General features: G+C 40.1%; 1 protein-coding gene and 1 long non-coding RNA gene across 6 annotated transcripts; one reads left to right on the forward strand and one right to left on the reverse strand.

The window, feature by feature from the left end:
- The first annotated feature begins 710 nt into the window (after nucleotides 1-710).
- On the forward strand, nucleotides 711-26,243 carry slc16a3a (solute carrier family 16 member 3a). Of its 4 annotated transcripts, none has more exons than XM_028023292.1 (7): nucleotides 711-830; nucleotides 10,072-10,177; nucleotides 10,389-10,650; nucleotides 19,145-19,288; nucleotides 20,075-20,661; nucleotides 20,772-20,952; nucleotides 22,157-26,243. In XM_028023292.1, the coding sequence occupies exons 3-7, from the start codon at nucleotides 10,428-10,430 to the stop codon at nucleotides 22,522-22,524; spliced, it is 1,503 nt and encodes a 500-aa protein (XP_027879093.1). In that variant the 5' UTR covers nucleotides 711-830; nucleotides 10,072-10,177; nucleotides 10,389-10,427; the 3' UTR covers nucleotides 22,525-26,243. The 4 variants fall into 4 exon arrangements, with proteins under 4 accessions (XP_027879093.1, XP_027879091.1, XP_027879092.1 ...); XM_028023290.1 differs by lacking the exon at nucleotides 711-830 and adding an exon at nucleotides 3,405-3,642; XM_028023291.1 differs by lacking the exon at nucleotides 711-830 and adding an exon at nucleotides 3,651-3,924.
- Nucleotides 16,489-17,071, reverse strand: LOC114148205 (uncharacterized). Of its 2 annotated transcripts, XR_003596238.1 has the most exons (3): nucleotides 17,039-17,071; nucleotides 16,859-16,912; nucleotides 16,522-16,588 (listed from the first exon to the last, which is right to left on the reverse strand). It is a non-coding gene; the product is annotated as an uncharacterized LOC114148205 (long non-coding RNA). The 2 variants fall into 2 exon arrangements; XR_003596239.1 differs by lacking the exons at nucleotides 16,859-16,912; nucleotides 17,039-17,071 and adding an exon at nucleotides 16,679-16,771 and having other exon boundaries at nucleotides 16,489-16,588.
- Nucleotides 26,244-26,263: the final 20 nt, after the last annotated feature.

A 26,263-nucleotide genomic window follows, 5' to 3' on the forward strand; every position in this document is an offset into this window, starting at 1 on the left:
AACATCCAGCAGGTCTGAGAGGATGACTGAAGCTGTAGAGGAGCAACACTGAATTCAGTCTGTTGACACACCCCAACAGTTTACTATCTAAGCTATTTAATTATGTTTGACCGTGTGTGTGTGTGTATAAAAGATGGTGTTGGATATAAACAAAATAAAAGTGATTTTGGCAACAAAAAAAATGAAAATCACTTGGCAAAAATTGTGCCGATATGTCATTTAGAGTAGTGTTAAAGTAACTTAACCACTGGGTGGCGCTGTTTAACAATCTTTACTGGTGCAGTGACAGGACTGTTACACAACAGGTCATAGTGACCTTCCTGGAAGATGTTTAAGAGCAGAATAACTGCAATAGGTCAAACAGCAACAATGAAAATGATCATTCCTGTTTGATTGTTGTCTCTGCTGACCTTTATTTGAAAGTGGATTGTGTGAAAGGGTAAATACACACAGCAAAGGTCAAAAGGCCAGGACTCAAACTTGTGACGGCCTGTATTTGAATACAGGACTAAGATTTTTGTACACGAGTCGCATAACCACACCAATAAATACATATGTTTGAAGACGTGTGCTGCAAGTAGACTTACAGTCTTCAAGCATCAAACTACTTGAAAGTAGTTTGACGCTGAGTCTGCTCATGTTTCCTGTGGAGGGATGTGGGAGACAGACTGAACAGCAGCAAACCGCTGAACCAACCCTGAAGCTCCAGCTCAAAGCTGGGTTTATTTCCTTCATGTTAAGACACCAGTCACAGAAATGCAGGGAGCAGCAACAGGAAAACAACATGCAACAACAACAGCTGCAGAGGTTCGGATTAAAGACACCCTTGTGTGAGTAGTCTTCAGAAATTGAAGGAAATGTCTGGTTTGTGCAAATTCAGTTAGAGGTTGCAAATATTGGAACAACGCAGATATAAAACCACCTGATGTAATCTGAAAGGAACCATCTAAAATCAAAGGCTGTTAAATTATTAGTGTCAGCCAAGCAATATTTTTACAAATAAAATCAACTCATGTTGTGTTGGATTTTTTTAAAATTGTTATTTTAACCTTTCATTGCACTTCTTGTATTTTTGACCAAGTAAAAAAAATAATAAACCAGGGCTGATCCTCTGACATGAACAAACCAGGCTGACCAGGTCAAGCTCAGTGCAGAATGCTAAAACAAGACAGGAGCAGAAAACTGGTCTGAAAACCAGAGCTACAGCGTGAGTAACACTGAGCCAAAATGAAATCCAATATGAAAACAAAAGGTGGAGTCAGAGTTAAAATGGCTGCAGAGAAACAAGCTATGGGGGCCGTGGTTCCAGCTGAACATTTCAACATGACCCACAGAGGAAAGGAGTAACATAAAACAAAGAAAAAGATTACTAAATTTCATATTTTAGGCCAAAACCAGGTTTCTGAATGCTGCAGCTTCAGTCATATAAATAATACTAAACAAGTCCACACTTTCAGGATCTTTTTCAGCACATTGCAAGGGAAAGGTTTAGCTTCTTCAAGCTTTTAGAGGTTTAAATGTTAGATTTATCCATTCAAAAGTTTTCATTGTGACCAAGTAAAATCACACTCATCACCAAAGACAAAGAGCCAAAATGCAAGAAGAAACAAATAGCTGACCAGCATTTCTCCTACTGATTATAGAGACAGGCATAAATCATTTTCGAAATGCCAATATTAAATATAAACAAATGCCACAGTGGGATGGATTTCTAAGGAGTTGTTGACATTGTTTTCTCACCTTTTGGGTGACGCCTGCCTTATTTCATATCACAACCAAACAATTTGGTTGAAGGAAATCATTCCCATCTAAATCCAGAGGTGGGTAGTAACTAGTTACATTTACTTAGTTACACTTGAGTAACATTTTTGAAAGCAACTTCTGGGACTTTTCACTTGTACCTGAGCAATATTATTATGAAGTATTGCTGCTCTTTTTGAGTTAAGTCTCTGGCTACTCCAGTCACTGTTTTAGAAAGTATTCATTCTGCCTGAATCTTTTATTTTGTGATAATGTTATTTATTTATTTAATCTTTAAAAAATTAACAAATCAAATCAAGTTTATTTGTGAAGCACATTTCAGCAATAAGGCAGTTTAAAATTATTTACATAAAAAAAACACAATACACAATATCCTAGTATGAAACAAGCAATAAACATTATTGATTAATTCCATGAAAGAGGTGTACGGAGCCTTGTGCCAGAAGCCCATTAAAATGTTGTCTACATCGTTTTAAACTGTGTGATTGTGAGCGTGAGTGGGAATAAAAATAGCAACAGGTATTTTCTTCCATATAACACAGTAGGAGTGTAACAGGTAAACCTGCTATGGATGCAAACTCAACTAAAAACCCACCTGTTTAGGATTGTATTTGAAACATAATCAATTACAAATTTATTGATGGAACCTGAATTAATGTCGTGTTTTGATTGTTGATTCTATGTTGCATTGTGTTTCTGTGTTGATATGATGTAAAGCACTTTGAAATGCCTTGCTGCTGAAATGTGCTATACAAATAAAATTTGATTTGATTTGATTTGGATTATATTTGATCAAATATCATCATATCATCAAAATCATCAATCAAATATACTTCAAATGTATTAATCAAACTTCCAGTTATTATGAATCTAAAGTAGTTCTAACTAGGTGGGTTTTTATCCTTCATTTAAAGGAACTCAGTGTTTCAGCTGTTTTACAGTTTTCTGGAAGTTTGTTCCAAATTTGTGGTGCATAGAAGCTGAATGCTGCTTCTTCATGTTTGGTTCTGGTTCTGGGTGCAAAGCAGAACCAGAACCAGAAGACCCGAGAGGTCTGGAAGGTTGATACACCACCACTAGATCTTTAATGTGTTGTGGTGCTAAACTGTTCAGTGATCTATAAACTAACAGTATCTTAAAGTCTGTTCTCTCAGTGAAGGACTGTAGAACTGGGTGATGTTCTCTATCTTCCTGGTTTTACTCAGAACTCCAGCAGCAGCGTTCTGGATCAGCTGCAGGTTTTCACAGACAGACCTGTGAAGACGCTGCTGCAGTAATTAATGCGACTAAAGATAAAACTTGATGAGTTTGTGTTGTCTGTTTGAAGATGTTATTTATATAAAAGAGTCAGTCACATGTTATATTTATTTTCTCAGTACCAAATACTTTTGTGCTCTTACTTGAGTCTCTCTCTCTCTCTTTTTTTTTTGGGACAGCTACTTGTTATTTTGAATCAGAGTGCTGCTGTTACTCTAAATCTATCAGGGGTATAAATAATTTGCAGCTGGCAGGTGGTGCTTTGTCTTCAGGGACATTTTGTCAACACAGCCTCTGGTGGCTCAGATGTCTCTATCAGTTCTGGCTGTGTGGGCGCCGTCTGCAGCTAGAATCCCTCCGAACTGTCCAGAAAGTCGGTGCCGTCAGCAGGGTGACGGTGATGCGCAGGCCACAGAAAACAAAGCCTATAAATAGCACGTATGAGCTGATGTGTTTCCTCTTAGTGAGGTCAGACTAAATGGTGGAGGGGTAGAGCAGGGCGGCGTTAGGACCCAGCAGCAGCTCGGTCTGCCCGGCTCTGACGCTCTGCGGGTAGACGTGCAGGTTGGAACGCCGCGCAGGTGCTGAGGCTGGATGAGGGACGGTTCCCGGCTGCATCATCCGGTAAGACGCTCAACAGTTTGCCGCTGGGTGCAGACACACACACTCACACACTCTTCCTGTTTCACATCAGCGGTCCAACGACTGTCGTAGATGGACGAGACGCGATTATTAATTATCAAGTGGCATTTTTAATTCCGGGACGACTGCGTGAAATTCATCATGTCGCTGGGATGCGTGACTTTTTACTCGGTGTTTTAGAGGCGATCTAATTCTGGAGGAAATGACTGCAGCAGCTTCCAGGATGAAGGTGTGAGGGCTGCTGCGGCGACTAAAGGAGAGAAGGTAGATCAGAACGTTCTCAAGTCAGGAGGTGTTGGTTTAATCTGTGAAGCTTTTATTTTGAAAATTTCAAGATTCTGACCTCACCGTTATCAATTCTGTTAAAGTTAGGGATGTAAATATGCAGAGAGGGAAAATATTAGTAGAGCAGAGTAATATGCCGATGTACCGGGGATGAATCGATATGAGTTAAATTGCAAAACGGTTTTATTTTCAAAGGTTTATCTGGCTCGAAAGGGTGAAGGAGTTAAATCGAATTCAATTTCTTTTTACTTTTAGCATCATCAATTTATAACTAAGTTCTTATCCATCCATCCATCCATCCATCCATCCATCCATCCAACAAATGTTAATATTGAGTAAATCTGATCTGTGATTACAAAATGCCATTTTCAAATGTTAATTTTATTTATTAGTGAAACCATAAATGGCCAGTGGAATCAACAGCTGCCATCATGTGTCTTGTTGTGGCTGTTGGCCCTGCTGGTATTGTGTCCTCATTATTCCGCTGCATTAGCAAAGTGAATTGAAGGTCACAAACTGACGTCTGGACATGGTGAGAAATAAGGAAACCACGGGCCTCCAATGTGAAGAGAGAGTTTTAGCAATACTAGTGTGCTACATCAGGCCCGGTGCAGGGTGTGGTTCTAAAATTCTGTAAAAAAGAAAAAAAAAAAAAAAAAGCAACAACAACAACAAAAAATATATATATATATATACTTTTTTCTTGGAAATACATTTGTGCAACAGCTACATTTAAAAATATTCATAAATAATGACCTTTTGAAAGAATCTGTGTTTTTGAGACATGGGTCAGACTCTTTCTAGCTTGTTTCGTCAGATTCCCATCAGAAACGTGTTACCTGGAGACACTGGCTGTTGGATGTTTGGCTTCACCAATCAGGCATTTCTACTGTGCAGCTCATTCCATCTGTTTCCTCAGGTTGTAAATCAGGTGATGGGGCCTCCAGCTGCAAGCTCACAGTCAAAACAGTGACTTTACAGCCTTTATTTGTAGAGGCTTGAAGAATAAAAAGAATCCTTTGGGAATTAAAGAACAACTATTCAATACAAAGTAGCGTTAGGATTTTGCAAGGCTGCTGTTGATTTAGGTGGCTGTGTAGCAGCACTGCAGAGCCTTAGGGAGCATATAAATAACAGGTGGGGTAGGGAGGATGTGAAGGATGAAGTTAGCGCAACTGAACCTTCCCATTACAAAATGTAATTGGACAAGGCAGAGCTGTAAATTTTACTTGTTGATCTTCTGGTGCTGCTTGTTTGTGGAGGTCAAGAGAGAGGACGTCCTAGAGATGAGTCTTCAAATGAAATGCTTGAGTCTTTTCCCCCATAAGTATAAGTCTTATGTTAATTATTCAAGAGTAAGTGGAAAAATTGTTCTAGTGATCTTTGCTGCTAGTAAGGCTTTCAGCTTTTAAAGACTGGAAAACAGCAGTAAAACACAATTAGTGGCTTTAAGGTCAAGTGTCAAACCTAGATGGTTAGAAACCCATTCTTTCATTGTTTCACCGGATAGACAGTGAATGCTGTATGCTGATGAATACAGGCATACATAAGTGTAAGGATGGGAACTCTACATTTCATTCATTCCTTCATTGTTTAAATTACTGACTCCATGTAAAGGTTGGGATAGCAACAGGAGGGGCATGGTAACCCAGGGCTCCCTGGTTTACAGCAGCATTACCCACTTAATGTAAAGGGAAAAACAACAACATCCATCCCCCCGTCCGCCCGTCTGTCTACGCGTACAATTAAGATGTCATAATTGTCTTGCAGCCCTGAGAGAGAATGATTTATCTGTCCTTGTGAAGTATGTATTAGCCTTAACTGCTAATAATAATAATAATAATAATAATAATAATAATAATAATAATAATAATAATAATACATCCATAAGTTAATAGTATGGATGTATTTTTTTCTCTTTTGTTCTTTCAAACACTGGAGCAGTTTATATGCTGTAGTACTCTTTTGTGTGAAAGTTTTAATGAGAAACATGAGAAAAATACAAACATGCAAAAAAAGTTGTTTTTGCTGCAAGTAACTTTTCTAAAAAGTAGCCACTGACTTGTAGGTCTGCCTTGGTAAAACCTCACAACAAAAGTCAACATTTACATCTTAACTTTTCTAATTACAAACAGAAACGTCAGCTTCTGAATACAAATGAAATGCATAATAAAATTGCATTTGTGAGGTAGTTAAGCAGTGGTAAACGGATAAAATGCTGTTTAACTTTTTTTATAACAAAACTTCAGAATCGTGATACAAAACCATTTTAAAAATTGTATCAAGCTGCTGGTACTTAGAAAACTTGCTAAGATGATACTTGGTGTAAAACGTCACTGCTAAAACTTTAGATAGCATGGCCAATAAAATTTGTTCAATATTTTTTATAGTTGAGTCCTATTCAAAGTTCTTATTAGATACTTTCATTTAAAGTTCTATTAAGCCTACTTGGAGAACTTCCGGCTTGAGCTGTATGATTTTATTTTTTGAGATTACACTTCCTGTCTAACGCTGTTGCATCGCAGTTAGCTTGTTTATCCCAGCAGTTATTTTTTTCCACGTTGTTTCATATTGGCAGCGACTCCGAAGAGTCAGAAGGTTTGTTGATTGTAAAAAGTATTACTATACGTGTGTATTTTGTTCTGTTAATGTGTTTTTTTTTGTGATAAACTTAAAATAGCACTTTAATAAGAATATAAAATAATCAATTCCACACATATTACATATGTTAGCTCTTAAGGCGTCTGCGGCTAACGCGCTAACGGCTGATGGATTAGAAGCTAAAGGTTAAGATCACAATGAGTTACAAAAATGGTTGGCTTTAGCCATGACCTGTAAACAGAAACCAATTAAATTAGAACTTTAATGCATCAAAGAGGTGCAAGAATTAAAGAACAACATTAAGTGCAAAGAGAATCTTTTGTCTGAACTTAAAATGTGTTCTCCAGCTGAATTATCGTTGCCCAGGTGCTCAGAGCGCCTTTCTGTGTAGCAGAGAAAATGATATAGCCTACCATAAAGAAGAATTAATTAAAAGGGAGAAAAGGGCTAATTGTCTATGAACAATGGAAATGACTAATCAGACTCAGAGCATCAAGAGAAAGCTTCAGTCTCACTTGTCAGAGCAAAGGTTCTGTGCAGTGGCAGACAATATTGAAAATGGACTAACAACACAATGAAATTGTGCAGTGAAACAAGGTAGCATATAGTACTCCATCTCCTCCTGACCTAAGATGCAAAAAACTTTATGAAATTACTATACTGAACGTATAACAGCAACAGGAGATTTTGATGCAGATAGAGAAAAGCAGCGTCTTCATCAGCTATTTTCACACTACTTTCCTTGCTCTGTATGGTACTGCCTCTGTCAAGTGTCAGTCTGACATTTCAAGTGTTGTAGCCAAAAGGACGGATGCGACTGTAGAGTTAGCTGCAAAGGAATCAGTTTTTGAGATTATCCAGAAGGAGATCAAACACAAAGAAAAAATAAGAGAAGTGGAGGAGCAACACAGAAGGGAATTAGGTGTACAAAAATCAGAACGTCAGTGTTTAGGGGCAGAAAAGGAAATGCTAGAAGCTCGTGCAAAATTCAAGATACGTGGTGGAAAAATTAACATAAATATGGACAATCAGCAGTTGCAACAGAATAACATGCTGTTGACCACCTTGCTGTTTATGAACAAGCACCCTCTAGTGCACAGGTGTCAAAACTCCAGTCCTCAAGGGCCGCTGTCCTGCAGTTTTTAGATGTGCCACAGGTAAAAAACACTGGAATGAAATGGCTTAATTACCTTCTTCTTGTGTACATCAGTTCTCAGTGCCTTGCTAATGACCTAATTATTCTATTCAGGTGGTGCAGCAGAGGCACATCTAAAAGTTGCAGGACACTGGCCCTTGAGGACTGGAGTTTGACACCCTTGCTAGTGGCTTACTTTTTACATTGATACCACCGAGGAATGTCTGATACCACCAATCCTAATGAAAATTAATCAAACTCTCAAGTCTCATGGAATGGCGGGCCTCTTTCACCTCACTTGTGAACTGCAAAGGCATATCATTTGGTGATAAGCATCACCTGCTGAAAATGTATGCCACAGGCCCTGGCAAATAATTTGTTGAGGGAACATTTTATTGTAGTGATGACAAGACATGTAGGGATGTGTGGCAAAGACTTAACCAGTGGTCAAGTTTTTATTGTCCAAATACCTTTCAGAGACAAAGGATAATAAATGGACAAAAATAAGCTCAAAGGATGCAGAGGGTTTAAGGACATTTTCAGATTTCCTAAACACATTCCATCAAGCTCTGTCATTTATAAAAGGCCTAGAAAGTGACTGTGAGGACGAACCATAATGTTACAGAAAGTTCCAGACTGGCTGGTATCCTGTTGGAATTGCCAGGTCACGGTAACACTTATGGGCGCCATGGATTTTTTTTTCTCCGGCTGTTGAGGCAGAGATTGCAATTACTTTATATGCTGTTCAGTCACGTGCCCCATTCTATGAGACAAAAAACCACAATGGACTTTAAATCAAACAGATCCATTCAAGTCTTCATAACCCAAACCACAGTACAAAACAAAAAGGCACAGACAGCACAACAGCAAAGACACCCTCATGTTTTGCAAAAACAAAGAATACCAGCTGACAAAATGACCAAACTTCTCAGATAAGCCATTGGAAAACAAGCACACATATGCACACATGTTAAGCATCTTATGAATACCTTAAAGTGGGACCTAACACCAAGGATTGTCGCCGTGGCCACACATGTGACATTTGTAAAGGAAAGCATCCAATTTGTCTACATGAGGACATTGCAAAGGAAAGGTTTCTTGGCCTTATCAACACAGTTTCAAACACTCCAGATGAAACCACAGCAGCTACAGCTCTCAACATTACAAATGTGGGTCTGTTAAGTAACACATCAATGATTGCTTGGTGTCCACAAGTCAGAACCTATTTAAAGAGCAACTATTATATACACAAACAGCACATTTGTCAGTGAAGGAGTAAACAACCAGCTACAAGCAGACACTCCAAGCTAAAGCTAACTACCATTCTCTGTACCACTCTACTCTTAAGAGGCACAGAGCATCAGGTCTGTGTGAAAGAGGTTATGACACAAACATTCTCATTAACTTTCCCTCCTTAAGCAGTAAAGTCTCCATACCAGTTAATTATGACAAAATACCCACCAGTTACACAGCAAAACCATGGCTCCATTTGATAGAAATCACTGATGAGATGCCACTTCTGAGTTGCAATGTGGGACTCCTCTCTAATCCTTCTTTTGCTTGAAGCTTGTGATCTTCTTCATCTCTGAGCACACATCTATGACATTGTTTCTTTGTAGTTTGGTCTCAAGCTTCTTCCTGTACTTCTTGCTTTCTATAATGCGAACTTTGAGCTGCTTCTGTATGCTTGTCTATAATTTCCTGTCGTGCTCTCTGCAGGCTCTTTTATCAGGTTCAGCAGTTCCTTCAGACCACTGGTTTGTTATTAGGGAAACATCTCATAGTTCTGGTGGGGATGGTGTTGTCCAGTCAGAAGTTTATATAGTCAGTCAAACACTGTTGTGGCACTGATGTCATCTCCATGTGGCTGGCAAAGAGTAATCTGGTCTCTAGCTTGTTGGGCACGATGGTGGCGATTTGTGGTACAAGTTTGTCCCTCAGTCTGTGTGTTGTTGGTTTGATTCCTGCTCTGTTGTTGTGTTCTTGGGCAAGACATGTCACCCACCCTGCCTTGTGACCACCACCCTGCTGGTGGTGTGGGTGACATGTACCAGTGCACCCCAGTGGCGTGGTATATGGGAGCCTCACCTCATGGTAGCCTGCCCTGGAGTAGCCACAGTTGCTCCAGGGCAGCTGTGGCTACAATCCAGTGGTTTCCTGCTGTGTGGGTGAATGTAGTGTGAAGTGCTTTGGGGTTCTCTGGACTTGATAAAGTGCTATATAAGATTTAAAATGACAAGTTTTTCATTTATAATTTTCAATGTCTATATTTACTAACCAGACAATGTACTAGTGTTTAATGGGAGGAAAATAATGTCTGGAATTCAAGATTTTTTAAATTTTTATTAAATGCTGAGAAAATTACACGATCTGTTTGATTTTCATTGTAGATTTTTCTGGCAGCGGATCCAGTCGACATTTCTTCATTCCATGATTGCTGGATATGCATCACATGTGATTGTGAAGATTTGTGAGGAGAACCCTTCATTAAAAACTGTGAGTCCTTGTTGCAGGGCTGTTCTTTATATTTACTCAATACAGTATAATTAAGAACTGGTTTATTGAAGCCAGAATGAAAAAGCAATATTAGGAGTTATGTGGATCCACACTAAGGAAATAAATTCAATGAGAGTGTGCCACCTGCTGCCAATCTGAATTTAAAATGTAGAAAATAATTTAATTTCCTAATATTTTATGTTTGTTCCAGCATCTCACTGCCTCCATTAAGGAACAGCCATAAAGCACCATGGGAGGTGCTGTCGTGGATGATGGAGCACCAAGTGTGAAGGCCCCAGATGGAGGATGGGGCTGGGCAGTGTTGGCTGGATGTTTTGTCATCACAGGCTTCTCCTATGCATTCCCTAAAGCAGTCAGTGTGTTTTTCAAAGAGCTGATCAGGGAGTTTGGAGTTGGATACAGCGACACCGCCTGGATTTCTTCCATCCTGCTGGCAATGCTTTATGGCACAGGTAGGCTGCTGCTTGTTTGCACATTACACAAATGGAAAGCAATATCAGTGTACTAATTTAGTTTACATGATACTGCATTAACAAAATAACATCTAGTTTGACTTAACTGTGGGTTAAACAAGAGACCCAGTTCAGAGGTAAACTGACAGAAAATTACTTTTTTTCTCCCCTGATCTCTGGATCCCTTTCATTTACAACCTCTCATTTATTTCCTATATAGGTGTTTAAAGGCACAGCTAGTAGAACTGTTGCCATGCAGTAAGAAGATCCTGAGTTCAAAACCCACCTGGGATCTTTCTGCTTGGAGTTTAAATATTCTCCCTGTTCACTAGTGGGTTCTCTGGCCTGCTCTTGCATTAGTCTATTTAGTATGTGTATGGGTATGTGTGTTCACACATGTTTGTCAGACTATCTTTGTGGGGACTTTCCATTAACTTCCATTTATTTCTACAGTCTAACCCTAACCAAAACTCAATTCACATCTTAGTCCTGAATCTAACCCCTAACCCAAAAACAGCGTTTACCCTTGTGGGGACCAAGCTTTGGTCCCCACAAGGTAATATGTGTCAGGAAAATAGTCCCCATAATGCATCAAATGCATGGCACACGAGCATGCACGCATGTGTGTGTGTGTGTATCCTTGTATTTGCTACAGTGTAAGAACTACTTCCCTAACACATATTACAATGTGGGGACTGACTGCTCCTTGTGGGGACCAGACCCTATGACAAGAAGTGCTACTTATCACCCTGATTTTCCTAATTTTGGGACATTGGTGATCGGCCGATGCTTAAATGTGAAGCTGATCTTATCCACTGATCTTATCTACCTCAACAAATTCCTAAAATCAACCTCTTTTGCTCTGCTGTTAGAGGTTTGACTGTTAGCTCTGCCCACCAGGTCATGTCTGCACGTTTGCAGTTAACGGTTTTGCTGTCACTGTTGCCAACTCAGTGACAGCAAAAATTATATTGGTCAAAATTTTAACAAGGTCAGGCTTTTTTTTGTTGTTGTAAAGAACTTGACAGCTGTATGGATTCCTCAAGTTCTTACATTTAATTACTCCTCCACAGCATATAAGAACTTCAGGATGTCCATTAGTTCTTACATTTTCAGCTGCATATTGAGTTTCTCAAGAATCACCATACCCTCTGTGCATAACTAGAAAAATAGCGAAGTGCTTTGATCTGCTGTTTATTGAACAATTTTTAGTGCATAACTTGTACTGCTTCTGTCTGACTGGTAGACAGACAGAAACACCCTAACAAATTCTCAAGCAGAGTTTGTTAATTTCATTATTCCAACTGTCTAATTCAAGAGTTAGAATTAGTTATATGTAAACCCAGTCAGTGGAAGGTGGGACTTGCCTTACTCCAGTCAGCTTACCACTTGTTGATTTTTCAAATGACAGTTTATAATGTTGTAATTAGACAGATAAATAAGCTCATCAGAATGGTTAGAAAATGAGAAATGATAACATTTATGTACCTAGACCAGGTTATTAATAACATTCAGGCCTGCAGAGACAAAAATGGTTTATTATTATTTGAGGTTCCTTAGATCATTATTCCATTCTACTATGTTAGTTTCAGTTCTTTTATCCATGGTATCCCTTTGTCTGATCCTTGTCCATCTTCCTTAGCCTTTCCTTCCCAGCTGTTTCACATCTCCCAATTCTCTCTGCCTGCTCTCTTCTCCCAGCTGCATCTACTTACCTCTGATTAGTCCCACCAGCCCCTATTCTCTTATCTCTGAATATATTAAAGCTTTCTGGTCCGTATTGTTCTCTGTTGGTTCCTTTGTTGTGCCCCGTTGTTGCTGTTGTGTTAGCTGCTATGAGCTTTGTAAGTTTTCTTATTTTCATTAAGAATGCACTCAGTGTTCATCCTGAACTCCTGTCTGCATTTTGGTCCATCTTCAACTCGAAACTGTAATATTTAATCAAAGTTAAACATTTGTCATTAAATCTGCATGCTGACACCAGAGAGCAGGCACCAGGAGATTGATGATAGCAGAATGTAGTTTGGGGAGATGCAGCGTTCCTTCCAGAAGCAGAGGCGTGCTGCTGTATGACATTGAAACAGGAGGGGAACACCAGTAACTGTAATAACCGATGTTTTGCTCATGAATATGAAGCTCCTGTGCACACAATACGCCTTTCAGACCCTACACATCATCACTATCAGTTTTTGTTCACAGCAGTTAGACCTGCATGTCTGGTAAAGTGCTTTAGAGTGACATTTCTTGTGACTGGCTCTATAGAAATTGAATGAAATTCTATGTGTAAATCTTGGTGAAATTTGGTGAGTTGTTGAAGTTTATCCGTTTTTGTCTAAAATGTCTGTCCTGTAACAGTCATGGTAAAGACCACTGGTGTTTGAGTAATTTGAAGAATTTTGCATGAACTGTAAGTTCTGGAGATTATTCAAAAACTCAGCTCAGTGTTCCACACCACACAGTGGTTATCATATCTTTGGGAACCACTATCCATGCAACAAGCCTCCATATACAGTATATATTGGCTTTCTTGTAGCAGATGGCCACGCGACTTGAGTTGTTACCCTGGCAACGATTGACCATAAATCTGGGGATAGGGCCGAGCTTCTGAATGTACCACTCACCCAAACATGTTACTTGACCATAAGAAGACATTTCAAGCTAATGCTACACATGTGATGGTGCGAAAGAAAGCCCAATAAATTGAAAGCAAACTAACCTACTTAAAGCTATTTCAGTTGTGTGTAAAGTAAGTACCGTATGTCATGGTCACAGACATCTAGATGAATTACATTTATTTCCTTGTCATTCATAGGAATACTGAAGTTTGAAATAAAATGTTTAGTTCAGAAACCCTACCTCTCTGTCTCTAAAGCTGGTAGAATTTGGTGAATTGTTCAACATGGATAGAGATGTATTACATCTCTATTTATTTTACTTAAGTCCAAAGTTTTTTTTCTCCAAATTTAATAAAAGAGTAACATAACTATAGGCCTGTCACGATAGCAAATTTTGCTGAACGATTAATTGTCTCAAAATTTATTGCGATAAACGATAATATTGTTTGAAGACCTTTTTACACTGGAAATGACATAATAATGCATGTGATTTCTTGCCGAAGATAGATACACTTTATTTTCAAAAGAACACTAAACACTGGAAATGGTAAACAAAATAAACAAAACAACCAAAAACGAAAATAAAATGGATTCTCAGTCTCCATTAACAAAAATTGTACTGAAAAAAAACTAAACAACATAAAGCCAAAGTGTAAATAAATACTGCATTCAACTAAAAGACTGCAGATTATGAAGTCTGTATATTATGTTTCCCTTCAGTAATAATTAGATTTAAATAGAGAAGATGGGCACATCCACTACCTGATGCAATAGTTCACACTATATGATTTTTTGCTCCTATTTTTCCCTTTACAACAATCTTAAAACGTTGGTCTTTCTAAGGTTGTGTGGTGTGTTACGTTAGATCATCGTGGCCGATCCGATCCAAATCAGGGTTTTTCCCCGACGCAGCCTGTTGAATGTGACAGGTAGCCAATCAGAAAGCAAGGATTCTCCTCCGTGTTTTCTGAGGGGAAATTATGGAGGGGAATCCCAAACAGCTGACACGGGCAACACGAAGTCCAGCCGATGTGGAAACAACATTAATGTTTATTCAACATGCAAAGAATATAGAAATGACAAGAGGAGGAGTTGGAGCGAAATTGCTACCGCAGTTGATAAACCCGGTAACTTTTCAGCTGTTCTTCGTTAACGTGACATAAATACTATAGGTTCTAATGATTTTCATTCAGTCAGGACTTTACGCTGACACTAGCCACATGCATTGCAGGTAGATTGTAGTAAAGTATTGATTAATACCTGGTTTTAAAATTAGTTCACTGGACTTGTAGCCATTATTTTGTTCCCATTGTTGGACACCACACGGCAGGACCGAACCCGATCGAACTGTTATACCTAGGATTTCTGTCGGCTAATGTGTGATCTGTCAGGTTTTGAAAATGGGCCGACAATCGGCTGACAGCTCTAAGATGGTGTAGTGTGCGCTGGGCTTTACACTAAGGAAATGAGGAAGGGAGGAGTCAGTGGAGAACACCGGAGTTGAGCCTTTTTTCATTCAGTGTCATTAGCTGAAAGAGAAAAAGGTCGGAAGAGACGTCGATCGTTTTAATTTATCGTACGATTAATTGATTTATCGTTCATCGTGACAGGCCTAGACATCTGTAATTTTGGGTTTGACTACCAGGGGACGATTGGGGGGGGAGGAGACATGACTGTTGGACGGGAGTTGGGGGGAGGTATTTACGGGAAAATAATAAGAGGGGGCGAGGGGGATAAAAAAACTTCATTTACAGATCCCCCGACCTCCCCAACATCTCTTTACTCCTTTGTTTCTTTTTTTATTTTGGTTTTGTTTCATTTTAGCTCGTGTTTCCGCCAGCATTAAATTTGTTGCATGTTAGGACAGAATGGTGCGCTAATCAGGCATGTTAAAGTAGGTCAATGGTTTATAAACTGTTACAGTGAGTCAGAAGCTTCTTGCCTCATGTAACAGGGTTTCTGGGTAAAAGGTAGTAAATTAAATTATCTCAAATTAAGACCAGGTAGTAAAAAGTAACCAATACAATTTGACTTGGTAGTAAATTTTTCAAAAAACATTTCATGACCCCTTCAATATATTTGGAATTTTACATTGATGCTGAATTTTTGTTTTAAGTTCCTCTAACTATAAAATCTGTATTAAAAATGAGATCTACTCCCAGGACCTGAGCTGACGTTGATAGACTCGATTGGTGTCGCTGTCCGATCTGCTGTGCGCCTGCGTGGTGTTGAAAGCGCCTAAGGTGTTGAGACTAGTGAGTCACCATGAGAAAATATACATTTTCACGACTTCGCCTGGATGACTAGATGGCAGAGAAGCACTTTGTAAAATATGCAGAAAAATATATAAATATAACCTCATGACTGCGATCAAACCGAACCGAGCGAACATCTACAGTTCATTAGCAGCGGATTCCTGCAGGGGAGCAGATGAAAAGTTTTACACTGAATATTGGACTACAAAATGGTCAAACTCTTCTGGGTTAAAGTGGTGGATTTGCTGAGTAACTGGTTGGATGTAGCGGTCCCATTGACACTTGCCCTATACCTGTTAGGAGATAGAACCCAAATAACAAATAAAAATGGGTCGGGCGGTAAAGTGGAGGGACCAATGGTTCCCTGGCCCCCTGTTCCAGCGGATCACTTCCAGTTCAGACTTGTGGGAATAATGATTTAGTGCCCACAGATTCTCTTTTATTTCATAATAATGCTCACTGCGTGCTATTATTACCCCTAGCAATAGTTGCCATGCCGCTGACAATGACTTCAAATGATGTCTGTGTCAGGAGGACCTTCTAAGGATGACTTAGAGTCAGGACCTGCCTCAGAGTCAGGACCTGCCTCAAAGTCAGGACCTGTTTCAGAGTCAGGACCTGCCTCAGAGTCAGGACCGGGCTTTGAGTCAGGACCTGCCTCAGAGTCAGGACCTGTCTCAGAGTAGGGACCTGCCTCAGAGTCGGGACCTGTTTCAGAGTCAGGACCTGCCTCAGAGTCAGGACCGGGCTTTGAGTCAGGACCTGCCTCAGAGTCAGGACCTGTCTCAGAGTCGGGACCTGCCTCAGAGTCAGGACCTGTCTCAGAGTAGGGACCTGCCTCAGAGTCGGGACCTGTTTCAGAGTCAGGACCTGCCTCAGAGTCAGGACCGGGCTTTGAGTCAGGACCTGCCTCAGAGTCAGGACCTGTCTCAGAGTCGGGACCTGCCTCAGAGTCGGGACCTGCCTCCGAGTCAGGACCGGGCTCCGAGTCAGGACCGGGTTTTGAGTCAGGACCTGCCTCCGAGTCAGGACCTGTCTCCGAGTCAGGACCGGGCTCCGAGTCAGGACCTGTCTCAGAGTCGGGACCTGCCTCAGAGTCGGGACCTGTCTCAGAGTAGGGACCTGCCTCAGAGTTGGGACCTGTTTCAGAGTCAGGACCTGCCTCAGAGTCAGGACCTGTCTCAGAGTCAGGACCTGCCTCAGAGTCAGGACCTGTCTCAGAGTCGGGACCTGCCTCAGAGTCAGGACCTGCCTCAGAGTAGGGACCTGCCTCAGAGTCGGGACCTGCCTCCGAGTCAGGACCGGGCTTTGAGTCAGGACCTGCCTCAGAGTCGGGACCTGCCTCAGAGTCAGGACCTGCCTCAGAGTCAGGACCTGTCTCAGAGTAGGGACCTGCCTCAGAGTCGGGACCTGCCTCCGAGTCAGGACCGGGCTTTGAGTCAGGACCTGCCTCCGAGTCAGGACCTGTCTCAGAGTCGGGACCTGCCTCAGAGTCAGGACCTGCCTCAGAGTCAGGACTGGGCTCCGAGTCAGGACCAGGCTTTGAGCCAGTACCGGGCTCCGAGTCAGGACCTGCCTCCGAGTAAGGACTCTGTTACTTGTAAGTTGGTGCACTTGAAATAAGATAAAACTAAGAAATTTGCACTAGAACCTAAACAAAAATACTTGGTAAGAAGTTTTTGCAGTGCAGAGTGAGACGTTGCTGCTGCAATAAACGACTGATTGATTCCAACACATAAAATGGCTTTTTACACGTCTTCACCAGGTGTGCTAACAAATCTGTCTCCACATGCCTTCAGTTTTTCAAAATAAGAGAAGAAACTAAGGTGAATCAAAATGTCACAGTGCCTGGATGCAGGATGCAAGAAAACAAAACATGACTTTTCAAAATCTCTGAATTTGAAAAGTCCAAAACTTGCTAGAAAAAAAATCATAAATGTTCTACAATAAAACAAATACATGAGTTTGAGTCAAAAATGTCTATAGATGTCTATAGCTCTGCTCACGATGAAATTAAAATTATAAGAAAAATACTTTGTGCTTAACATTTCCTATTAAGAATAAATAAAATTGTCATTGAAATTTAATTACCAAAGTGACAAGGACAAAACATTGTCTGGTTCTTTAATTGGCAGATTTAGGTAAATTTTGGTAGATTTAGGAGGGTTTGAGTGTGTGTGTGGTTCTACAAAATAAAGTAAACAAACATAATACAAATTACAATCCAAAGTATACATCATATTAGCAGGCTACATAACATATTAGTCACATTCTTGTCTTCTAGACCCAAAAGGCTTTACTAGGCCTAAGCCATATTGGGTAACATTCTTCCCATTACTCCAGTCTTGTGTTTCAGTTACTTGTAATGTTAATTAAAGTAAACGATAGCAACATGATAAAAATCACTAGTTCAACCGAAAACTTAGCTTAGTTTAACCATAGCTTTTACAAAGTGAGAAAACAAAAAATGTTCAGAGTTACAAAATACACAAATTATCTTTCTAAAACACAAAATATATTGTATTATGGACACACACTTGTAGAAACTACATAAAATGCCTCCAAACATGGCTACTGCCGATTTACACTGCTACACCCAAAACAAAACATTGCTCACAAAACGGCCGCGCCCCCTAATGGCCAGGATAGGAATTGCACTACAGTCAGAGCAGCAGCAGCATCTGTACTTACACTTTGGAAAGTCCCATCAAAGACTCAGCATTTCACCAGTTTAAGAGCCAAATTTTGACAAATTAAAGAGAAAATTGTTCTCAGCACATAGAAGTGCTTGACTTTATAAGCTCCTTCTGTTTTACATTTCACACATACAGTACCTTAAAGGAATCACTACGTTATTAATGATTAATTTCCATGTTAGCTAAGCCCCATTTATACTTTATGAAATCAAAACACAGACTTAGCCAAGCCAATAAATATCCAACCTAATGAGGTAACTGAGGGGAAATCATGGGGCTGGGTAGGCCTGTCACGATAGCAAATTTTGCTCAACGATTAATGATTTTCATTCGGTCAGGACTGACACTAGAGCCACATGCATTGCAGGTAGATTGTAGTAAAGCATTGATTAATGCCTGATTTTAAAATTAGTTAACTGGACTTGTAGCCATTATTTTGCGCCCATTGTTGGACACCACAGGGCAGGAACAAACCGATCGAACCATTATACCTAGGATTTCTGTCGGCTAATGTGTGATCTGTCAGGTTTTGAAAATGGGCCAACAGCTCGTGTGCGCTGGGCATTACACTAAGTAAAATGAGGAAGGGAGGGTCAGTGGAGAGCACTGGAGTTGAGCCTTTTTTCATTCGGTGTCATTAACAGAAAGAGAAAAAGGCCGGAAGAGACGATAATGCCAATAATTAGAATGACGTCGATAATTTTAATTTATCGTACGATTAATTGATTTACCGTTTATCGCGACAGGCCTACATAGCTATAAAGTACTTTTTACTATGACATTTTTATTTATTTTTTTGCCAGATTAATGCAACGTTATTCTTAAATTATTGAGTGAAATATTTAGGACAAAATACTGAATTGTACCTAAATGGAGCAGCTCATAGTATTTGAGTGTCCAGACAGTGTCTGTGCTCTGCTCTGTGTAGGTCCACTGTGCAGCGTGATGGTCAACCGCTTCGGCTGCCGCCCTGTGATGATGGTGGGAGGCCTCTTCGCCTCCCTGGGAATGATCTTGGCCTCCTTCTCCACCAGCATCGTCCACATCTACCTCTCTACTGGAGTCATCACAGGTTTCACTGTTTTTTTGTTTTCTTATTTCTTATACACATTTTTCAGTGAAGCTGAAAATCCGTCCTTGGCATCTTTCAAATGACTAATTGACAGATACTGGAGGTAATTTTATTAAGACTTTTAAATTAAATTGGACTAAATTTGCATTAAAGCACAAACTTTTGAATCCATTGTTTTTCTTTATGCAACTGACTATATGTCTAGATATAGTCCAATAGCGCATATAAGCAAAGGAATGAGATGGATTCTAGAAAGTCTTGTTTTCATAAAAATATAAAATTATTCTAGTGTTGCATCTTAAAGCCGCAGTGTGTAACTTTTACAAAGATATTTGTAACTATCACTGTGTGGTGACAGTATAATATGAGTCTGAAAAAAAATCGAGCTCCTCTGCCTTCTCCCTATGGTCCTGCTACCATCTGCACAAATACAGAGCTCCATCAGAAACAACCAATCAGAGCCAGGGGGAGGGTCTAAGTGCTGTCAATCACCCTTGTGTACACACTACTCACAATCACTGCAAGCAATGGTGAATTCTGCACCATTAGCACATTTAGCAGTGCATACGTGATGTTGATTGACAGCGCTAAGCCCCTCCACCTGGCTCTGATTGGTTGTTTTTGACCGGGAGCGGTGCATTTCTTCAGATGTCATTAGTAGCCAGCGGCTGTCATGTGACAGCTTTAACAAATATGTAAAAAGCAGACTTTTGTAAAAGTTGCATGATGCAGCTTTAAATTTCTGCCTTTTCACGTAAACATTTCTTGTCCTCGTCTTTGCTGAAGGACTGGGATTAGCTCTGAACTTCCAGCCATCTCTTATCATGCTCAATCGGTACTTCAACCGGAAGCGTCCTCTGGCCAATGGGCTTTCTGCTGCTGGGAGCCCCGTGTTCCTCTGCGGCCTCTCGCCTCTCGGTCAGTTTCTTCAGGACCATTACGGATGGAGGGGAGGCTTCCTCATTCTCGGTGGGCTTCTGTTGAACTGCTGTGTGTGTGGGGCCCTCATGAAGCCCCTACCGAATCCCAAGCCTGCGGAACAGCAACACGACCAGGAGGACAAGAAGAAGGAAAAGAAGCTGCTGGACTTCTCTGTATTCAAAGACAGGGGGTTTGTCATCTACACCGTAGCAGCATCCATCATGGTGCTGGGCTTGTTTGTGCCGCCTGTGTTTGTTGTGAGTTACGCCAAGGAGCTGGGGAACGAGGACACCAAGTCTGCCCTGCTGCTCACCATCCTGGGTTTCATCGATATTTTTGCTCGACCAACCTGCGGTGTGATTGCCGGACTGAAATGGATGCGACCTCGGTGTGTCTATTTGTTCAGCTTTGCAATGGTCTTTAATGGGACTGCTGACCTGGTTGGCTCACAGGTGGGTGAAGCCTTGTTGGTCATGAACTACTAATGAACAGTTTCTGCTCACTGATGTAGAGAGTTTAGGATCTGTAAGCTGATTTTTTTTTTTTTTTACATTTCTTCCAGTCCAACGACTATGCATCTCTGGTAGTTTTCTGCATTTTCTTCGGGGTCTCCTACGGCATGGTGGGTGCACTGCAGTTTGAGGTGCTGATGGCAATAGTTGGCACTGAAAAATTCTCCAGTGCAATTGGCCTTGTCCTCCTGGTGGAAGCTATTGCTGTGTTGGTGGGACCACCAAGCGCAGGTCAGTCAGTTATTTCTAATATTTGCCTAAGCAAGCAAGTTTTTTTAGAACAGGGTTTCCCCTAAACTACTTGCTAAGCCCAGTTGCCGGGGCGATGGGGCAGTCATGCAGAGACCGTCCTTGTTTTTTGAGTTAAAAAATGTTTGAAAGTTGGACAAATCTTTCAGGACATTGGACGATTTGAAATCTTTATTCTTTATTTCTTTTGAACAAGTAAAATGTCAATGACAAAATAAAATGATTAAGAAGAAAACAGAAAAATATAATAATCATAACATATGTCAAGATAACCCGAGGTCATCCCATAAGTTCCATACTGACATGTATTGTTAGCTTAACAGTAACAATACATGAAGTGACATTTAAAATGAATCAAACAAAGTTTGATTTTACCAACAGTAAAATCAAACTTCAATAAAATCAGTGAGGTTGTATTTTATGTGTTGTCTCATGCAATCTTTGCTTTATTTCCATTTCTTTCTGTATTTAATCATAATAAATCATAGTCAGGCAGAGAGAGTGTTGTAGTTGAGACTGTTCCTTATTTCAATGCATGAAAGTTTTACAGAATGAAGTCTAAACACGTTGAGTAATCGAATGAGACCCAAAGCAAAATACTTATATTAATAGAAACTTGTAAGAATGAACAACTGTAACTTTGGTTATGATAAGTGTAACTAATAAGTTATGGTTATCATGATATTATAAATGAATGCTAAATCAGAAGCTAAAGAGGTTATATATGTGATTTTGATGATGAACTTGAGATGATGTAAAATGTGTAGCTGCTATCGAAGATCACTGATGTTGAGTTGGAGGTAATCGGTGAAAGTTTAGGGAGAGGAGGAACTAAAGGGAGAGCAGAGATGACCAACGCCTCAGAGCTTGCTGATTTGGAAACAGATTGTTGATCAACTCAAACTGTTGGAAGAAAAATATTGTTCAGGTAAAGGGTGTAGGGTGACTTTTGAGCAACCGCGGGACATGGTGTAGTAAAGTGACTTTGAAGAGAAGGGGTAGACTAAGATTTTCAAACTCCTTTTCATTCAAAACTTATGTTTATTAACATGTGACATGATCATTTTGAACTGTAAATGAATAAAATAAACCATTTTTTTATGGTAAACCCAAACCCCATCTTGATGGTAGTGCACCGTCACATTTCTTCTTGTCATTGTTTTTTATGTTCTTTTTTTTGTCACAGGGCGACTTCTGGACGCTACCAAGAGCTACATGTACGTCTTCCTGCTGGCAGGAAGTGAGGTGGTGCTCTCGGGAGTGGTTCTGGCTACTTGCAACTTCTTATTTATCAAAAATAAACCCCATGAACCGGCAGTCTGTCCGGGTGAGATGGTCACACTGGCAGATGATAAGACCAAGCGCCGCAGCAGCAGGGCAGAGGGGCAGCAAATGACAGAGAAGAAGGTGCAGAAGAAGGTGATCAATGAGATCAAGAATAACGACAATGTCCGACCAAAGAGTGTAGCAGTGGACTCTCAGGAGGTGGAGAGGTTCTTAAAGGAGCCGCAGGCTAATGGTGACATGGCTGCTTGTCCTGAAACCTGTCTTTAGGTAGAGACGGAGGGTGCAGGTGAAACGTACTAGTTAGCAGCATATCCAACCCTAAGCTTTGGCCATAATTCAGTGTTTGAGTGAGCGATGTGTTTATGTTTGTCACCGAAGCAGCTGTGACTCCGCTACCATCCAAATGATTGTTGGCATGGACAGCTGTGTCGGCTTCGTCTTTCCACTCAGTGTTTTAAAGTTTGCCGAATGGGAAAACTGAGCCGCAGTGCTGCCGTGTGTATATAGTTTATAACAAATGTTCAAGTTATTTTTTATGGATGTCGCCACCAGCAGATTAAATTAAGGGATAATTTTGTCAAAATTCTGCATTCTATGACATAACAAATGATTAGTATATATGAATGTAAACTCCCCGAAAAAGAAACACAGTAAAGTTGCAATATGTAACTTTTAACAAATATGTAAAAAAAACAAAAAAAACAACATATTTTATAAAACTGTCATGTGGTGACAGTATGGGATGAGACAGATAATGTGCGAAAAATGTCCAACTCCTCTGTCTTCCCTCTATGAACCTGCCTTGTCAGAAACGACCAATCAGAGTCAGGAGGAGGGTCTCAGTGCTGTCAGTCACAGCTGGTTCCCCACAACGTAGCCTGCCATGAATGCTAAGGCTAGTTAGCATGGCCACCAATGATGGCAGATAAATGATTTTCTTAGAACGATAAATTGTTTCTCCACCAGTAGCACATTTAGCAGTGCATTCATACGGTTGATTGACAGCGCTAAGCCCCTCCTCTGGCTCTGATTGGTTGATTGCATTGAGTGCATTTTTTCAGATGACAAAAGTAGCTCAGGAAGTGGAGGAGATTGATCTTTTCACAGATTGTCTGTCTCATATTGAACAGCCTCAACATATTGACACTTTTAACAAATATGTCAAAAACATATTTCTGTCAGGTACATACTGCAGCTTTAAGCAGCAATATGGAGCAGTTTGATTTGGATGGAATTTGACACAATTACGATGTGGCTCATTCAGACCAGGCACTGGAGGCCATGAGTGATGTCATCAGACAGTAAGGTCACCAGACAAAGATTGGATTGGATTCAATCGTGCATTTTCATCATGTTTCAGGCTGGGTGACTATCAAGCCATTACCTAACATATGGGGCCAATTACACACACTGTTGCAACCAGAGTGTGTGTGAAAGGCTAGGCTAACAGTGGGGGCCTAGCGTTCCAGCTAGTCAGAACCTAGAATACCTGACCTCTTTCAAACCCTGCATGAGACCCCCATCACGTTCCTAGTGATGTTGTTTAGTCTGACTACATGGCATCCTGTCTGTCTGTCTATCTGACTGCCAGACATTCTGGCAGCTTCCTGCCATATTGTCATTCCAGTCAGGCTGCCACTGCTGTCCTCTGGTGAGCCTCTAAACCTGCCGGCTCCTTACATTTTAAATCAAGTACATCCTCAGTGCTGCTCTGCACCAGATGACTTTCTAATTAGACTATTTGTTTGTGGTCCTTTACGTGGTGCTTACTAATTCAATAATTAGTCTTTGATGAAGTGGAAGGGAATTCATTTTCAATAAAAGGGGGAATAGAATGAAAGGCTAGCAAATCATCCTACCTAAGTTTAGAGTCAGATCATAGAAGAACAAACGTAATATTTAAAAAGAAAGACCTAAGCTGAATATAATGTCTTGCTCTGTTCCACAGTTTAAACAGCGTGTTACAGAGATCACCAGTTCTGAACTTCAGGAGGAATTGTCATTTGTCTTTTTTGGATGCAGGTCAAAACAACCTAATGCTCCACGTTTAGTAAAAACTAAAATAACAATTCTATTCAGTGCCATGAAAAAGTATTTACCTCCTTACATATTTTGCTATTTTTCTCTTATAGTTAAACTCAAATGTTTTCCATTAGTAACCATTTTTTTAGTATCAAAGATGACCTGAGTAAAAACAAACTGGAGTTTTAGTTGCAGTCACTACCATCCATACACAAAAACTGCTCATTCCAAAACCATTTTTTCGTTTCTTTTTTTTTGTGTGTGTGACATCATATTCTTGATGTCGCAATATGATTGTCAGAAATTCTTGTTTATGGTTTTCATTATTTTACTAATTGTAGCAAGTCGTTCAGATCTTGAATAAGCAAACCAGGTCAGACTGTCCCACCATCATGATTGGCTGTCAGTATGTTGTTTTTCTGAGCCCAGATGTAAGAGGAAAACATCCACCGAAAAGTTCCACCATGTCTCTTCAGTCCACAGACATTTTGGAGATCATCACTCACCAGTGTTTTCCTTGGAACTCTACCATGGAGGCCATTTTGTCTAGTCTGTATTATTGTTGAACCTTGTCCTCTGACCTTAACAGAGGCTATGAGGTCTGTTCTGGGTCCTCCTGTGACCTCCTGGAAGAGCCATCTCAGGTATCTAGGAGTGATTCTGGTTGGCTGGCCTCTGCTGGGAAGGTTCTCCAGTGCTTGTTGTTTTCTCTGTTTCTGGCTAAAGCTCTCATTGTGTTTTACTGGAATGAGTTGGTTTGGATAACTTCATTATCACTAGAAATGAGATCATCTTTTCTTAAGTGAATTTTGATTTTGCTGAGGTTATCTCTGACTGAGTGGCTACAACGTGGCTCACTGCCATCAGTGTGGGAGTGTGTGTGCCTGACTGTAATGACTGTAATAACAGGCCATTTACCGTTTTTACCATTTCAGTGTTTTTGATTATCTGAAAAACACAAGAGTGACCAAAAGTAAAGCATAAAAAAAATCTGTAAAGGGGAAAATACAATTTCATGTAATGTTATTAAAAAGAAAGTTATAAAAGTAGATTTATAACAGAAATAAAACTGAGCGCCTCACGTAAAAACAATACAATGTAAAAACTAAGAACATATACTTTATATATTTTTTTAGTTTTTATTTTTCAAGAAATTTGTGATAAGAGAGGTGCAGAATCCTGTCAGCCTTATCCTTTAAATAATAAAGTGCTGCTTTCTGCTGTTCTGCATTCTGAAGTGTTGGAAAAACTTTTTGTGTCTGTATAACCAGAAACTCATTCCTGTCAAAAGGCTTAAAATCTTGTTTATGACAAACGTCTAACGGATTGTAGTTTCTTTATTCTCTTCTCTTTTGAATCACAAGGCAGAAAATATCTTCCCCCTCAGTTTGTGACGTTACACAAAAACAGGTCAGGTACTAGTTAGATATGATACTGAACATGGCTGCAGAATGTGGCAGCTGGTTGGAAAGTGCTGCTGCAACTTTTGTCTCTGAGTTTGAGGTTGGGGGTAAATATTTTATGCCCAAGACTTTATTGTGATATTTATAAGAGAGAGAAGCATTTCACTGTGAAACAGACGCTCCAGTCTGCTTCACGCTCACACTGCACAGGTTGTATCGTCCCTACAGACCTGTATGTGATTGTGGATCGCTGTTATTGTGAGCTTAATTGTGTTGACAGCATTATACTGCCTCTCTAAAGTACTGAGCTCACTTAGCTTCACAACCCAAGATGTCCAGCAGAGGTGATGCAATAGCTTTCTATGGAACAAAGTGTGTTCTGCAACATGGCTTACTGTTTGTGGAGTAAAAAGACATATTTAATCAATATATTTTAACAAAGTAATTCTAATTTGCTATGAATTTTTTTATGGACAATGTTACACATTACTGTTCCTTGTGTGTTTTTTATTGTCTGTAGCGTTTGTGAGTGTTTCAATAAAAATATTTTTTGCTGTTCTAGATCTCTGGTTGCCTGTGCA

This window comes from Xiphophorus couchianus, chromosome 7 (genome assembly GCF_001444195.1).
Source record: "Xiphophorus couchianus chromosome 7, X_couchianus-1.0, whole genome shotgun sequence".
NCBI classification, from domain to species: domain Eukaryota; kingdom Metazoa; phylum Chordata; class Actinopteri; order Cyprinodontiformes; family Poeciliidae; genus Xiphophorus; species Xiphophorus couchianus.

Coding starts and splice junctions, on each gene's coding strand:
- slc16a3a (XM_028023292.1), top strand. CDS start 10,428: ATGGGAGGTGCTGTCGTGGATGATGGAGCACCAAGTGTGAAGGCCCCA. Junction 20,662..20,771: donor CTGACCTGGTTGGCTCACAG/GTGGGTGAAGCC, acceptor CATTTCTTCCAG/TCCAACGACTATGCATCTCT. Junction 20,953..22,156: donor GGTGGGACCACCAAGCGCAG/GTCAGTCAGTTA, acceptor TTTTTGTCACAG/GGCGACTTCTGGACGCTACC.